Source organism: Oncorhynchus mykiss, chromosome 15 (assembly GCF_057628025.1).
Source record: "Oncorhynchus mykiss isolate SJ-2025 chromosome 15, ASM5762802v1, whole genome shotgun sequence".
Classification (NCBI taxonomy): Eukaryota; Metazoa; Chordata; class Actinopteri; order Salmoniformes; family Salmonidae; genus Oncorhynchus; species Oncorhynchus mykiss.
This window is the reverse complement of record NC_143036.1, coordinates 43,879,405-43,896,825: the sequence shown is the minus strand read 5'-3', so window position 1 is coordinate 43,896,825 and position 17,421 is coordinate 43,879,405. Positions and strand designations below refer to the sequence as shown.

Here is a 17,421-nt window from a genome sequence, read left to right as displayed (position 1 = left end):
AGTGTTCTCAGAGATGCCTAAGAATCTTCTTAATTGCCCCTGACTGGATTTATTAAGTTGGATTGAACTGAATACCAATCAGGCTACACAGAGGCCAATCAATTCACTCTGACCTCAATCCCTGCAAACAGAGATGCTGACACAGGATGCCCTGTCGTCAGAGGATATTCCAAACAGTGATTAAAAAACAAGTGCAGTGGAAAGGACAGAGAATATGCACTTTTCAATATGAATTTGAACAAACTCTACGTCTGCATGAAGACAGAGAGAGGATACACTGAAAAGCTGTAGATCAAAGGCAATGGATCAAAGACAGGGAGGTACTCGTGTAGGGGAGGTAGTTCAGTGAACCACGCTTGTGTGATAAGTGACCTTGCCTGAGACCTGAAGACTTGTGTTACCTCCCAGAGCTAATAGCTTTAAGGCTTAAGCTCCAGTCTATAGGCTTTAGCTCAGTGGGCTAACGCTGCCCAATGCATTTTCAGAAGAGCAGAACCGACAACCTCCAGTCGGGGCACTCACCCTGTTCATCTTGACCAGGACGCAGGGTTTCCCCTCGGTGTAGCCAAAGGTGGTGTCAGACAGGCCAGAGCACTGCCGGAGCAGACTGCGCTTGAACTGACACACCTTCTTCTCCTCCTGATCATCCTGCTCATAGTACTCTCCCACCATACACAGCTCGTTCCTCTCCTGCACAGTGTCGTTGTATTCTGAGGGGTCCCAACATAGGGCACAGACTCAAGTTCCACTGTATTTGACAGCCTGCTATTTACCTGGTACAGACAGTATTCACCTAAATATTACATGTCAACATTGTAGCTAATAATTATTTCACAATAACGTATGCATTACTTGTTTGTTTGTTTGTTTGGGATACATATTACATAATCAGTGGAGGCTGCTGAGGGTAGGACGGCTCATAACAATGGCTGGAACGGAGCGAATGGAATAGCATCAAGCCAAGTGTTATTCCATTCCAGGCATTACCACGAGCCCATCCTCCCCAATTGAGGGGCCACTAAACTCCTGTGGCATATGCATATTCCAGTGCATCTGCCAAGGATTACAGTGCACTTTCAAGTCAGGTAGAATACTCCTTAGTCATGTATACAAAGTGGAATCAACTGTAACTACTCAATCTCAAATTTGCTTTACCATGGTGGCCCAACACTAATACTGTATTTGTCCATTGGAGTCAAATGTACACATTCTTTAGAAAAAAATGAATGGGTCTGAAAGTGGGATTCTATCACTCACGCTGAAGGAAGTTCTCCAGATGCTGGACATACTGGCCGTACTGCTTAGTGTCGGTGCGGTTGAAGACGATGTCCAAGGACCGGGGCCTGATCACCAAACCTGAGGACAGGTAGGGGGAAACATGTCACGTCAACTGTCTGCACCTACTAATGTTATGGAGATGGACCAGTGAACCTCGCTCACATGACGAGTATCCTTGCATGAGACCTGAAGATTTGTGTTAGATCCCTGAGGGAATGCCTGGGCTTTAGCTCAGCAGGCTAACTCAATTCTGGTGGCATGCAAATGACCCCAATTCAAATCCAGCTTGTCACATTAATTAATGCTATTCATATAGCAAATGAGAGATATATACATTTTTATCAAAATCTTATACTTACAATAAGCCACATGTATTGCTTAGGCTGCCTGACACTGTTCGAAGGGGTTGCGGGGAGAGTTGTTAAAAAAAAAAGTTTAATTAGCTAAGTTTTCAAAACCACCAATGATATTAACACTCGCCAGGTGAAAACCTTCTGGCAAAGAGGGTCAGCAGGTGACTGACCGTCAAGACAGGGGTTGCACTACTTTATGACCTGAGGCCTTTGGGTCCTGGTCAAAAGTATTGCACTATGTAGGGAATAGGGTGCCATTTGGGACTCAGTCAGGCCGTCTGCAAACGGAGAGGCAGAGGAGGCCATATTATCAGGACACTGTGATACTATACTATAACTGCATTCTACACATTTTTTGCCAAACCCCAAAAAGAAGCTGGTCAGAAGATTTGCATTTTAGCTGCAACTCTGCAGGTTCTGCTACACAGCCTTAGAAATGTATACAAGAGCAGGAAGAGTTATACAAGAACAGGAAGAGTTATAAGACAGAATCCCATTCGAGAGGTTTGGCTGCGAATGGGAGAGGGCATAAATGCGTAGTATGGCTCAACTGGTAGAACATGGTGCTTGCAAAGGCAATATCACGGGTTTGATTCCTGCTGGGGCCACCCTTACAAAAATGCATGACTGTGAGTCTCTTTGGAGAAAAGCATCTGCTAAATGGAATATATTATTATTATTATAATATACAGTATTAGGACTTGTTGGCCTAAAGGAGGGGAGTTAGTTTCATGATGGCCTCTCTGTCAGAGCCATGGAGTTGGAGAGAGGCTGTGGGGAACAGATGGGTGCTATACTGGTAGACCAGCGGGAGGATACCTGCACAGCCTGGGAGACAGACTCTCTAACTCCTACACACATGCACACACACAACTCTGCTCCATAATTCACAGGATCATATTTCTAACTCTTCTATTTTTTTTGTTACACTGGCACAGTATTTGAATTTTTAATTTCTAAAATGCCAACAGCAGTCAGTCAGTGTTTGACTGATCTGTTAATTCGCTGATTGCTTGCGTGTTTTGGCAGCGGCAGTCAGCTCCTCTGAAAAAGAAATGAATGGCGCTGGGCTCCTAACCAATTGTGCAATTGTGTGTGTTTTTTTGCGTTATTTGTAACTTATTTTGTACATATTGTTTCTGCCACCGTCTCTTATGACAAAAAAGAGCTTCTGGATATCAGAACAGCAATTACTCACCTCGTAATGGACAAAGATTTTTCTTTAACAAGTCAGATGCGAAGGATTTACTTCAGACACCCAACAAGGCCCAAATCCCCGTCATTCGCATGAGAAAGGGACATAGGTCGGGGTGCCTTGTAAGGATCCGACGGCGAGTGGGTAATCTGCCTCTACCATCAGTCCTATTAGCCAATGTATGCAGGGAAACTTTATTGCATGGAAACTTAAATCTGTTTTATATCATTTCGACCAGCATGTTAAATATGAAACCAGAGGAAGAAAAAAAACTTGACACCAACTTTACTCCACATAGAGACACATACAAAGCTCTCCCTCGCCCTCCATTTGCCAAATCTGACCATAATTATATCCTCCTGATTCCTGCTTACAAGAAAAAACTAAAGCAGGAAGCACCAGCGACTCTGGTGCTATAAAAAAAGTGGTTAGATGAAGCAGATGCTAAGCTACAGGACTGTTTTGCTAGCAAAGACTGGAATATGTTCCGAGATTCTTCTGATGGCATTGTGGAGTACACCACATCAGTCACTGGCATCATCAATAAGTGCATCAATGACATCGTCCCCACAGTGACCGTACGTACATACCCCAAACAGAAGTCATGGATTACGGGCAACATCCGCACTGAGCTAAAGGTTAGAGCTGCCGCTTAAAAAGACGCTTATAAGAAATCCCGCTATGCCCTCCGATGAACCATCAAACAGGCAAAGCGTCAATACAGGACTAAGATTGAATCTTACTGCATCGGCTCCAACGCTCGATGGATGTGGCAGGGCTTGCAAACTATTACATGCTACAACGAGAGTCACAGCCGAGAGCTGCCCAGTGACAATAGCCTACCAGACGAGATAAATTATATCTATGCTCGCGTCGAGGCAAGCAACACAGAAACATGCATGAGAGCATCAGCTGTTCTGGACAACTGTGATCATGCTCTCCATGTGAGTAAGACCTCCATGTGAGTAAGATCACACCGATGTGAGTAAGACCTTTAAACAGGTCAACATTCACATGGCAGCAGGACAAGATGGATTACCAGGACGTGTACTCTGAGCATGCGCTGACCAACTGGCAAGTGTCTTCACTGACATTTTCAACCTGTCCCTGGCTGAGTCTGTAATACCAACATGTAATACCCTAGACCCACTCCAATTTGCATACTGCCCCAACAGATCCACAGATGATGCATTCTCTATTGCACTCTACACTGCCCTTTCCCACCTGGACAAAAGGAACACCTACGTGAGAATGCTATTCATTGACTGCGTCAACGTTCAACACCATAGTGCCCTCAAAGCTAATCACTAAGCTAAGGATCCTGGGACCAAACACCTCCCTCATCAACTCGATACAACACACCTGCCACGCTGATCCTCAACTCTGTGGCCCCTCAGGGGTGCGTGCTCAGTCCCCTCCTGTACTCCCTGTTCACCCATGACCGCATTGCCAGACACGACTCCAACACCATCATTAAGTTTGCCGACGACACAGCAGTGGTAGGCCTGATCACCGACAATGATGAGACAGCATATAGGGAGGAGGTCAGAGACCTGGCCATGTGGTGCCAGGATAACAACCTCTCCCTCAACGTGATCAAGACAAAGGAGATGATTGTGGACTACAGGAAAAGGAGGACCGAGCATGCCCCCATTCTCATCGACGGGCTGCAGTTAGAGCAGGTTGAGAGCTTCAAGTTTTTTGGTGTCTACATCACCAACAAACTAACATGGTCCAGCCACACTAAGACAGTCGTAAAGAGGGCACGACAAAGCCTATTCCCTCTCAGGAGACTGAAATGTTTTGGCATTGGTCCTCAGATCTTCAAAAAGTTATACAGCTGCACCATCGAGAGCATGGTTGCATCACTGCCTGGTATTTCAACTGCTCTGCCACCAACCACAAGGCACTACAGAGGGTACATCACTGGAGCCAAGCTTGCTAACATCCAGGACCTATATTCTAGGTGGTGTCAGAGGAAGGCACAAAAAATTGTCAAAGACTCCAGCAACCCTAGTCATAGACTGTTCTCTCTGCTACTGCATGGCAAGCGGTACTGGAGCGCCAAGCTAGGTCCAAAATGCTACTTAACTGATTCTACCCCCAAGCCATAAGACTCCAGAACAGCTAATCAAACAGCTACCCAGACTATTTGCATTGTCCAACCCCCTCTTTTACGCTGCTGCTACCCTCTGTTATTTATCTATGCATAGGCACTTTAACTCTACCTACACGTCCATATTACCTCAATTACCTTGACTATCCTGTGCCCCCGCACATGGACTCTGTACTGGTATCCTTGTATATAGGCTCGCTACTATTATTTTACTGCTGCGCCATAATTATTTGTTATTTTTATTATATCTTTTACTCATCTATTTTTTACTTAACACTTACTTTTCTTAAAACTGCATTATTGTTTAAGTACTTGTAAGTATTTCACTGTAAGGTCTACACCTGTTGTATTTGGTGCATGTGACAAAAACAATTTGATTTGATTTGTCAAGCCAGTCAGGGCTTCAGTGGGTCTTGGCAGCAGAGTCCGAGACACTGTGCATGCCAGGCGCAAGCAGAGACAGCTCTGGTGTTAGTGAGTGAGCATGCTCCCATTCTGCAGGAGCCTTGTCTATGTGTCAACAGCAGTCCAGATGCAGCAAGAAAAGAAAGCGACGCAGTCCGTGAGAGACAATGACATGTTTGAGAAAGAGTGAACATATTCATATTTTACGTGTGTGAAGAGAGAGAGCGAAAGAAAGGAAGATTGAGAGAGAGAGAGAAAGAAAAAGAGCGAGAGAGAGAGAGAGATAGAGTGAGTGAATGGTTGAATTTTAATATGAGCACTATTCTGTTTAGGTTGAGTGTCTGTTTTTCTGCAGCGTAATAAGTCACCTGGACTGGCCACTCGGTCACGGTACGTAGGAATGTTGTCGTCCAGTGTCTGTAGCATGACCCACATGGTGAGCGTGAACATCCCTGCCAGGAACCCATAGAAGACCAGGTAGAAAAGCAATATCAGGGCTGAGGAAAGAGAGAGAGAGAAAGAGAGAATAATTACTCTCTGTTAATCACACAATCTTGGCTCAACAGATCAAAATGATTCTTCCCATCAGTGTAAGTCATATGTCTTGATTTTTTGTCCCCTTAAATCTTTTGCAAGTTCGACAGTGTGTGTTTGTACATGTTTTACTAGACTTGTGAGTACCAGAAGTCCAGAAGTCCAGAAGAACTCTTCACAAGAAGAGTAAACCAACAAAAATACAAAGTGAGGACACGTTTCCAGTCCTCACTTGTCAAGTCTTAGAGGTTTAAGGTTAACATTTTACTACAGTGGGCTAAATCACAGTGTTTCTTGGTAGTCTTTAATAAATCTTCTTTGAAACAAAAACTATACACCTCACACACATGGTTATGGGCTTAAAACAAAGAAGAAGACACCTGTACCATGTCAGATATAGAGATTAAATGTATTACATTTTGAGTTTGCCTCCAAATATTGTATAAATATCAGGGCCAGCACAGTACGGAGAGACAGAGAGAGAGAGCTTGACCACTGTGACTGACCCCAATTTAAAAACAATCCTTGACTATGTACAGATTCAGTGAGCAGAGCCTTGCTATTTAGAGAGGTCGCCATAGCCCGTCTTCTCTTGAGAGCCAAGTCTGCCTATGTGCACAAAATAATGTGGAAACTGAGCTACACTTCCTAACCTCCTGCCAAATGTATGACCACATTAGGGACATATGTTTCCCACAGACCAAATCAAACATTGATAAACTCCCATATCTGTTAGGCAAAATTTCACAGTGTGCCATCACATCAGCAAAATTTGTGGCTTGTTGCCATGAGAAAAGGGCAACCAGTGGAGCACAGACAACACTGTAAATACAATAAATACAATCTGTTCAGCTATTTTCCCTTTCATACTGCAACTATTTGCACATTGTTACAACTGCGTACATAGCCAATACTATAACATTTTAAATGTCTATATTCTTTTAATGTTGACTTATTGTTTATTTCCCTTTTGTTTATTGTCAAAACCATTTGCTTTGGCAATGTAAACATATGTTTCCCATGCCAATAAAGCCCTTTGAATTGAATTGAGAGAGAAAGAGAGAGAGAGAAGAGAGAGAGAGAAGAGAGAGAAGAGAGAGAGAGAGAGAGAGAAGAGAGAGAGAGAGAAGAGAGAGAGAGAGAGAGAAAAAAAAGAAAGAAAGATCAGCTAAGGACGTGTGACATCATGACAGTGACAGAAAAGACAGTTGTCTTTTTTTCCAGCACACAGGTATTCTTATTAAGTTCCACAATACAAACCAATGTAGATTTCAATTTAAACCAGTGTTTCAGTCAACAAAGTACGTACACACACACACACACACACACACACACACACACACACACACACACACACACACACGAAGCTGTATTATTTAAAAGAAAATGGACATTGCCAGTCAGAGGTGTTAAAAAAAGGTCTGTACAGATCTGGGAGCAGGCTGGGATATCGTGTAGATGACAAGACGGTGATATTACATTTTAGTCATTTAGCAGGCGCTCTTACCCAGAGCGACTTAGTGCATTCATCTTAAAATAACTACGTGGGTCTCCCACATATCACAGGCATAGTAAGTACAATTTTCCTCAATAAAGTAGCTATCAGCAAAGACAAGTGCAATTGTGTTGGTTCAGGATTTCAGGTGAGTATTTAAGATACTCTTTGAAGAGGTAGGGTTTCAGGTGCTTTCAGAAGATGGGAAGGGACTCTGCTGTCCTAGCTTCAGGGGGATTTCCCTGGTGTCTAATGGATGAAGAATAGAGAGCTTGCTTAGAGATACATTATATATAGACACCGTATATACCATATCTCTATGGTAGAGAGTCACTATTACACCATGCATGACATCTCTACAGAAACACTGAGGTTCAGGGAAGAGCCCACTCACAGCTATTTTTCCTAGCCACCATGCTTCAACATCTGCATTGCTTGCTGTGTGGCGTTTTAGGCTGGGTTTTCTGTATAGCATTTTGTGACATCTGCTGATGTAAAAAGGCTTTATAAATACATTTGATTGATTGATATTACAGGGCAATAGAGTTACAAAGAAAGAAAGAGAGAGGGGAATATAAAAGAAAGAGGAGAGAGAGAGATACAAAATGAAATAAACAGGTGAAAATAGGGGGGTGAGAAAGGCACGAAATGGTTGAATGAGCTACAGAGAGATCTTCATAAGGATGTGCATCGATAAAGTGCTTACATAGGACAGAGAGAGATGTAGCCTAGATAGACAAAAAAAAACACATTTAAATACACATGACGAGATATCGCATAAAGAGAAGACAGGATGATGCAGGGAAAACAATATATGGATGGAGAGAAATGGTATGTGAGAGAAAAAAATAGAGCTAGAGAGTGCTTCAGTATAATAATAGATGCATTGCTTATTTCCTGAAGCCTCTGAGGTAAACTGTGCGTCTATAAATAGAGTGTGGGGGAGGACAGATAAGTGATGGCACAGCACTGGCCTGAGGAAGAGAAGAACTGGGTAGGATGTGTCAGATTGATCAGAGCTACACACACACACACACACACACACACACACACGCACACACAATCCCATCCATCATCTATCACAGCATTAGTGCTAGACTGACAAAGGCATGCATGCACATCTTTAGATGGCAGGCTCATGTAAGATAAATGTAGAATCCACCCTGGTTAAATCAGACAGACCTGTCTTTTTTATCCATTCGACCACTTGTGAATCTATAACTGGAATTAGGATTGACACTCCAACACATCCTCTTGGAGCACAGTCGGGATGTAGCCAGTCTCACCACACCCCCAAAAAACAGCCAGCATTAGAAAGCCATTTCCATCGAACAATCATTGGTCATTAGGACTGAGAAACAGTACTGGGATGCCAAGTGCTTTTATCTCCTCAGAATAGCTGAGTGTGACCTTTCAGGAAGCCTGGGCAATGTCCCAAATGGAACCCTATTCTTATATAGTGCACTTCTTTTTTTTTTTACCAGAGCCTGAACCCAGATCAAAAGTAGTGTACTATATATATGTAGGGAATAGGGGGCCTTTTGGGACGCAACCCTGCTCTTTGGAGTCAGGGAGGGAGAGGCTGGGCTGCCGTGGCCTAGCGTCTGCTCTGCAGTTGTTAAAGCATCGATCCTGGGCTCGACTCAATCAACCATCAGCCTGCAGGACATTTCTTATACCAGATCCATTATTTTTAAATCAATGATGGGAAGTGAACAAGTGCACACTTTGGGAGAAAGGACTCTCTGGATTAGACAGCAGGAGCGGTAGAGATACTCTGAAGGATCGGCTATGAAAAGCCAACTGACATTTACTCCTGAGGTGCTGACCTGTTGCACCCTCGACAACCACTGTGATTATTATTATTTGACCCTGCTGATCATTTATGAACATTTGAACATCTTTGCCATGCTCTGTTATAATCTCCACCCGGCACAGCCAAAAGAGGACTGGCCTCCCCTCATAGCCTGGTTCCTCTCTAGGTTTCTTCCTAGATTCTGGCCTTTCTAGGGAGTTTTTCCTAGCCACCGTGCTTCTTAAATTATATGCGATGTCTAAATCAGGCTTCTCTACGGCCTCGGCATGATGAATCAACGCTCAGGGAAGGGACAGACCATCTCAGGATGGAGCTCAGTTCACAATGCATGAAGACCTACAGTGGGGCAAAAAAGTATTTAGTCAGCCACCAATTCTGCAAGTTCTCCCACGTAAAAATATGAGAGAGGCCTGTAATTTTCATCATAGGTACATTTCAACTATGACAGACAAAATGAGGGAAAAAAATGCAGAAAATCACATTGTAGGATTTTTTATGAATTTATTTGCAAATTATGGTGGAAAATAAGTATTTGGTCACCTACAAACAAGCAAGATTTCTGGCTCTCACAGACCTGTAACTTCTTCTTTAAGAGGCTCCTCTGTCCTCCACTCGTTACCTGTATTAATGGCACCTGTTTGAACATGTTATCAGTATAAAAGACACCTGTCCACAACCTCAAACAGTCACACTCCAAACTCCACTATGGCCAAGACCAAAGAGCTGTCAAAGGACACCAGAAACAAACAATTGTAGACCTGCACCAGGCTGGGAAGACTGAATCTGCAATAGGTTAGCAGCTTGGTTTGAAGAAATCAACTGTGGGAGCAATTATTAGGAAATGGAAGACATACAAGACCACTGATAATCTGGGGCTCCACGCAAGATCTCACCCCGTGGGGTCAAAATGATCACAAGATCGGTCAGCAAAAATCCCAGAACCACACCTAGTGAATGACCTGCAGAGAGCTGGGACCAAAGTAACAAAGCCTATCATCAGTAACACACTACGCCGCCAGGGACTCATATCCTGCAGTGCCAGACGTGTCCCCCTGCTTAAGCCAGTACATGTCCAGGCCCGTCTGAAGTTTGCTAGAGAGCATTTGGATGATCCACAAGAAGATTGGGAGAATGTCATATGGTCAGATCAAACCAAAATATAACTTTTTGGTAAAAACTAAACTCGTCGTGTTTGGAGGACAAAGAATAATGAGTTGCATCCAAAGAACACCATACCTACTGTGAAGCATGAGGGTGGAAACATCATGCTTTGGGGCTGTTTTTCTGCAAAGGGACCAGGACGACTGATCCCTGTAAAGAAAAGAATGAATGGGGTCATGTATCGTGAGATTTTGAGTGAAAACCTCCTTCCATCAGCAAGGGCATTGAAGATGAAACGTGGCTGGGTCTTTCAGCATGACAATGATCCCAAACACACCGCCCGGGCAACGAAGGAGTGGCTTCGTAAGAAGCATTTCAAGGTCCTGGAGTGGCCTAGCCAGTCTCCAGATCTCAACCCCATAGAAAATCTTTGGAGGGAGTTGAAAGTCCGTGTTGCCCAGCAACAGCCCCAAAACATCAAAGTTTGAAAGAAGAGCGAACGTGCAATGGCAGTAGGCTATAGCAGTTATTTATTCAGACCCATAAATCTAATTAAGTCTGTCGACAACATCCGGTGAAATTGGAGTGCGCGCAATTCAAATAAATAATCGTAATATTAAACATTTATCTTATATCGATTAAAAGCTTAAATTCTTGTTAATCTAACTGCATTGTCCGATTTACAATAGGCTTTACAGCAAAAGTTTACCATGCGTTTGTTTGAGGATGGCACCCCCACATCAGCATATTTTTCAATCAGCACAGGCTTCATAAAATCACAAATAGCGATTAAATAAATCACTTTCTTTTGAAAATCTTCCTCTGTTTGCAATCCCAAGGATTCCAGCTACAACATGAATGGTAGTTTTGTTAGATAAAATCCTTTATATCCCAAAAACATTTCTACAAACTTCAAAGTGTTTTCTATCCAATGCTACCAATTATATGCATATCCTGGCTTCTGGGCCGGAGTAACAGGCAGTTTACTTTGGGAACGTCAGTCAGGTGGAAATTCAGGAAAATAGACCCTAGCCTGAAGAAGTTTATAATCATTCAATCTTCGTGAAGAGAAGTGTAAGCCTTCTGCATCTAATTCTAGTCCTATAATACTTAAGGATGTCATTAGAATGATGAAGATAAGGACAACAAAATATATTTAATTTAAACATTGAAAGCGAGGAAGGAATGAAGCAACGATAGAGAGAGGGAAAGAGGAGGTAGGCTAATAACATTAGGGAAATATCATGAAAGGTACTGTATAAATGCGTCAGCCAACAAATTATACTATATTTCAAATTAAAATCAAATTCTTGAGCCTTAAATTGTACATTTGTAGGCCGCATGTGCTGCACCAGAATCGAATGTTCTCTTCTGCTTCATCATGGTTTGAACGATGTGTGTAATTCCAGTTCATATAATACAGTATAATACAATACAGTGCAGTAATACAATTCACACTCAAAAAGATTAGCCTACTGGAGTTAGTTTAATTTACTTACCCAAGAGAGCGGCAGGGTAGCCTAGTGGATAGAGAGTTGAACTAGTAACCAGAAGGTTGCAAGTTCAAACCCCCGAGCTGACAAGGTACAAATCTGTTGTTCTGCCCCTGAACCGTCATTGAAAATAAGAATTTGTTCTTAACTGACTTGCCTAGTTAAATAAAGGTAAAATATTAGCCTTTCTGTCATGCGTACTGTGCAGTAGCCTATATCGAATTGGATAACGGCACAATCATTTGGGCATTAAATGCCGCTAATGTAGGGACTATAAAATGTATTCAATATATGGCTCATCAGGCTCAGGTATCATCAGATTAGATTTTTCATGCTGATCAAAGCTCCAATGAAATCCATGATTTATAATGCTTTTAAATGACACTTCAGGTTTTGGCGCAAAATACTGGCTTACCGGAAAGAAAAGTGATTTATTCTTGGGATGGAACATTTGTAAAATACCAGGAAAATGTTCAACCCTACTGCCTTGAAGACATCAAAACTATGAAATAACACATATGGAATCATGAAGTAACCAAAAAAGTATTGAAACAAATCAAAAAATATTTGAGATTTGAGATTTTTTCAAAGTAGCCACCATTTGCATTGTTGACAGCTTTGCAAACTCTTGGCATTCTCTCAACCAGCTTCATGAGGTAGTCACCTGGAATGCATTTCAATTAACAGGTATGCCTTGTTAAAAGTACATTTGTGGAAATTCTTTCCTTCTTAATGTGTTTGAGCCAATCAGTTGTGTTGTGAAAAGGTAGGGTCGTATACAGAAGATAGCCCTATTTGGTAAAAGACCAAGTCCATATTAGGGCAGGAACAGCTCAAATAAGCAAAGAGAAACGACAGTCCATCATTACTTTAAGACATGAAGGTCAGTCAATCCAGAAAATGTAAAGAACTTTGAAAGTTTCTTCAAGTGTAATCGCAAAAACAATCAAGCACTATGATGAAACTGGTCATGAGGGCCACAGGAAAGGAAGACTGCTGCAGAGCTTAAGTTCATTAGAGTTACAAGCCTCAGAAATTGCAGCACAGATAAATGCTTCAGAGTTCAAGTAACAGACACATCTCAACATCAACTGTTCAGCCTTCATGGTCGAATTGCTGCAAAGAACACTACCGAAGGACACCAATAATAAGAAGATACTTGCTTTGGCTAAGAAACCCGAGCAATGAATATTAGACCAGTCAAAATCTGTCCTTTGGTCTGATGAGTCAAAATCTGCGATTTTTGGTTCCAACTGCCGTGTCTTTGTGAGACGTAGAGAATGTGAACGGATGATCTCTGCATGTGTGGTTTCCACCGTGAAGCATGGAGGAGGAGGTGTGATGGTGCTCTGCTGGTTTAAAAAAAAAAAAAAAATTATTTCACCTTTATTTAACCAGGTAGGCTAGTTGAGAACAAGTTCTCATTTGCAACTGCGACCTGGCCAAGATAAAGCAAAGCAGTGTGAACAGACAACACAGAGTTACACATGGAGTAAACAATTAACAAGTCAATAACACAGTAGAAAAAAGGGGAGTCTATATATACATTGTGTGCAAAAGGCATGAGAAGGTAGGCAAATAATTACAATTATGCAGATTAACACTGGAGTGATAAATGATCAGATGGTTATGTAAAGGTAGAGATATTGGTGTGCAAAAGAGCAGAAAAATAAATAAATAAAAACAGTATGGGGATGAGGTAGGTGAAAATGGGTGGGCTATTTACCAATAGACTATGTACAGCTGCAGCGATCGGTTAGCTGCTCAGATAGCAGATGTTTGAAGTTGGTGAGGGAGATAAAAGTCTCCAACTTCAGCGATTTTTGCAATTCGTTCCAATCACAGGCAGCAGAGAACTGGAACGAAAGGCGGCCAAATGAGGTGTTGGCTTTAGGGATGATCAGTGAGATACACCTGCTGGAGCGCGTGCTACGGATGGGTGTTGCCATCGTAACCAGTGAACTGAGATAAGGCGGAGCTTTACCTAGCATGGACTTGTAGATGACCTGGAGCCAGTGGGTCTGGCGACGAATATGTAGCGAGGGCCAGCCGACTAGAGCATACAAGTCGCAGTGGTGGGTGGTATAAGGTGCTTTAGTGACAAAACGGATGGCACTGTGATAAACTGCATCCAGTTTGCTGAGTAGAGTGTTGGAAGCAATTTTGTAGATGACATCGCCGAAGTCGAGGATCGGTAGGATAGTCAGTTTTACTAGGGTAAGTTTGGCGGCGTGAGTAAAGGAGGCTTTGTTGCGGAATAGAAAGCCGACTCTTGATTTGATTTTCGATTGGAGATGTTTGATATGGGTCTGGAAGGAGAGTTTAGAGTCTAGCCAGACACCTAGGTACTTATAGATGTCCACATATTCAAGGTCGGAACCATCCAGGGTGGTGATGCTGGTCAGGCGTGCGGGTGCAGGCAGCGAACGGTTGAAAAGCATGCATTTGGTTTTACTAGCGTTTAAGAGCAGTTGGAGGCCACGGAAGGAGTGCTGTATGGCATTGAAGCTCGTTTGGAGGTTAGATAGCACAGTGTCCAAGGACGGGCCGGAAGTATATAGAATGGTGTCGTCTGCGTAGAGGTGGATCAGGGAATCGCCCGCAGCATGAGAAACATCATTGATATATACAGAGAAAAGAGTCGGCCCGAGAATTGAACCCTGTGGCACCCCCATAGAGACTGCCAGAGGACCGGACAGCATGCCCTCCGATTTGACACACTGAACTCTGTCTGCAAAGTAATTGGTGAACCAGGCAAGGCAGTCATCCGAAAAACCGAGGCTACTGAGTCTGCCAATAAGAATACGGTGATTGACAGAGTCGAAAGCCTTGGCAAGGTCTATGAAGACGGCTGCACAGTACTGTCTTTTATCGATGGCGGTTATGATATCGTTTAGTACCTTGAGCGTGGCTGAGGTACACCCGTGACCGGCTCGGAAACCAGATTGCACAGCGGAGAAGGTACGGTGGGATTCAAGATGGAGCCGGTCTGACACGGTCTGTGATTTATTTAGAATTCAATGCACACTTAACCAGCATTGATACCACAGCCTTCTTCAGTGATACGCCATCCCATCTGGTTAGTACTTAGTGGGACCATCATTTGTTTTTCAACAGGACAATGACCCAACATACCTCCAGGCTGTGTAAGGGCTATTTGACCAAGAAGGAGAGTGATGGAGTGTTGCATCGGATGACCTGTCCTCCACAATCACCCGACCTTAACCCAATGTAGATGGTTTGGGATCAGTTGGACTGCAGAGTGAAGTAAATGCTGCCAACAAGTGCTCAGCATATGTGGGAACTCCCTCAAGACTGTTGGAAAAGCATTCCAGGTGAAGCTGGTTGAGAGAATGCCACGAGTGTGCAAAGCTGTCATCAAGGCAAAGGGTGGCTACTTTGATGAATATAAAATATATTTTGATTTGTTTTTCACTTTTTTGGTTACTACATGATTCCATATGTGTTATTTCATAGTATTGAGGTCTTCAATATTATTTGACAATGGAGAAAAAAATAACAATAAAGAAAAACCCTTAAATGAGTAGGTGGTGTGTCCAAACATTTGACTGGTACTGTACTTTTTGTATTTCGCCAAAAACGGATTGAGCCTTTCGCTTCTCTATTAGGGGGTCATACATTGATGGACCACAGAGACTCCAGGTGGGCTATCTGTAATTTGTGTGACATTTCATACATGTCAAAAGTTGAAATTAGTGCATTTTTTATGTGTTAATTCATCTTTGTCCGGGCCAATGGGTCCAGACCCTTCATCTCATCTTTTCAACTGCTCATGTTCTTTACTTGGTCGGCTGTAACCTAACCTTGTCAACCACATACTTTGTGTGGGTGTGACCCCCTTCAGTGATGTGCCTTGGGGGTTATTAATACCAAAGGGAGAGGGTCAGAGGGGCTGGGGACTAGGGGTGTGGTGGGTGTCCCAGGGAAAGTGAAGACTAGGGGTGGGGTGTGTGTGTGTGTGTGTGTGTGTCAGGAGGAGTGAGGATCAGAGGAGTGAGTGTGTGTATGTGTGTGTGAGGACTACGGGTACGTTGTTTGAATGTATCCCTGGGGTAGTGATGACCAGGGCTATGGAGGTGTACATTACAGAGCCCAAAGAATGCCAAGAACACGTGGTGGGCAATCAGACAGCTCTTTGGGAACGTTTTGTATCTTCTCTAAACTGACAGCATGAGACCACAGGCCTTGGCGCTGTCCTTACTTTTTCCATGCACCCATGTCAACATTCACACGCACGTGGAGGAACACAAATATGCAATTACACACACCAGCCTGGTTAATGCATCATGGGCCTGGTATGAACATGGAAATAAATTACCTGTGACTCAAACCAGCCATTTCCTTTTAACCATAAATCTAATCCCAGTCCAGGACAGAGTCACATTTGCCAACCACCACGGATGGACAAGCTCACTCTCTCATTACCCTACGATCAGAGCAGGCTGCAAACAATGATCAGTTAGGGGGAAATCAGATTTAACATTTTCATGCTATATTTATAATTATATAAAATACATGCAATACATTTTCCACTAAACCAATAAGTAGCGTTACACATACCTACATACAGATTTCTGACTTTTGGAGTTTATCATCATAGTTTGCGTTTTCAATACCACAATCATGTGTGTCAATCTTGACAAACAGAAAATACATCTCTCCCTACTCAGTATCGAAGGCTTGGTCTAACAATCTCCTAATGCCATTAAACGTTTGAGTTTTGTAACAGATGTCTATTTCCATTAATCAAATGGCTGTTTGGATGCTGGAATTACATTGGAGTGGATGAACATGCACAGGTAGCCTAAAGCAGACTTTTGAAGTAGTCTAATCAGAATAAAACATTGTGACAAGTTGTGTTTATGCCACACATTAAAAGGCAATCCATTTTAAAAGTTAAATGACAAATATTTAGGAACATAGGCCTATGTGACTACTTGGGAGAATGATGATGGGCAACAGACAGTGCATCAGTATCAGAAGTAAAAATACAGTCAGACTCATGCAACTGTGCCTTTCTATATTATGTTGAGTGGACACATAACTGATCCAAATGGAATGAAACGTTTAAGCCATTATTCAAATGATATTTTCGCTGCAGTTTACAGGCCAGAGTAGAATTGTACTCACTTGAAAACAATAATGCAATTATTAATTGGATTGTGCTGGGCGGCAGGTAGCCTAGTGGTTAGAGTGTTGGTTTAGGGCATTGGGCCAGTAAACAAAAAGGTTGCTGGATCGACTCCCCGAGCTGACAAGGTAAAACTCTGTTGTTCTGCCCCTGAGCAAGGCAGTTAACCCACTGTTCCCTGGGTGATGTGGATGTTGATTAAGGCAGCCCCCTGCACCTCTCTGATTGAGAGTGGTTGGGTTAAATGCAGAAGTTGAATGCATTCAATTGGACAACTGACTAGGTATCCCCCTTATAGGCTAGTCTACAGTATGTAGGACAATTGTAGTGTCCCTAAGCAAGATCAATAGGGGAGCTTTTTGAGCTGTGTGTTGTTTCATGTGCAATGACACAGCTGGACTATCAGCTACTGTACTCCTCTATCTTGTGGATTTATATAGAAAATTGGTAAATATTTGAATGATTTTATGAGTGGTATGATCG

The 17,421-nt window shown here is 42.8% G+C and overlaps 1 protein-coding gene across 1 annotated transcript in view; it reads right to left on the bottom strand.

The window, feature by feature from the left end:
• Nucleotides 1-17,421, bottom strand: part of LOC110490065 (sodium/potassium-transporting ATPase subunit beta-3) — a 63,416-nt gene that overhangs the window by 3,251 nt on the left and 42,744 nt on the right. The window contains exons 2-4 of the mRNA XM_021563201.3: nt 5,716-5,844; nt 1,258-1,356; nt 523-710 (exon numbers count right to left, since the gene is read on the bottom strand). Of these exons, the coding sequence (XP_021418876.2) occupies nt 523-710; nt 1,258-1,356; nt 5,716-5,844 (416 nt within the window). The remainder of the gene's footprint in view (nt 1-522; nt 711-1,257; nt 1,357-5,715; nt 5,845-17,421) is intronic.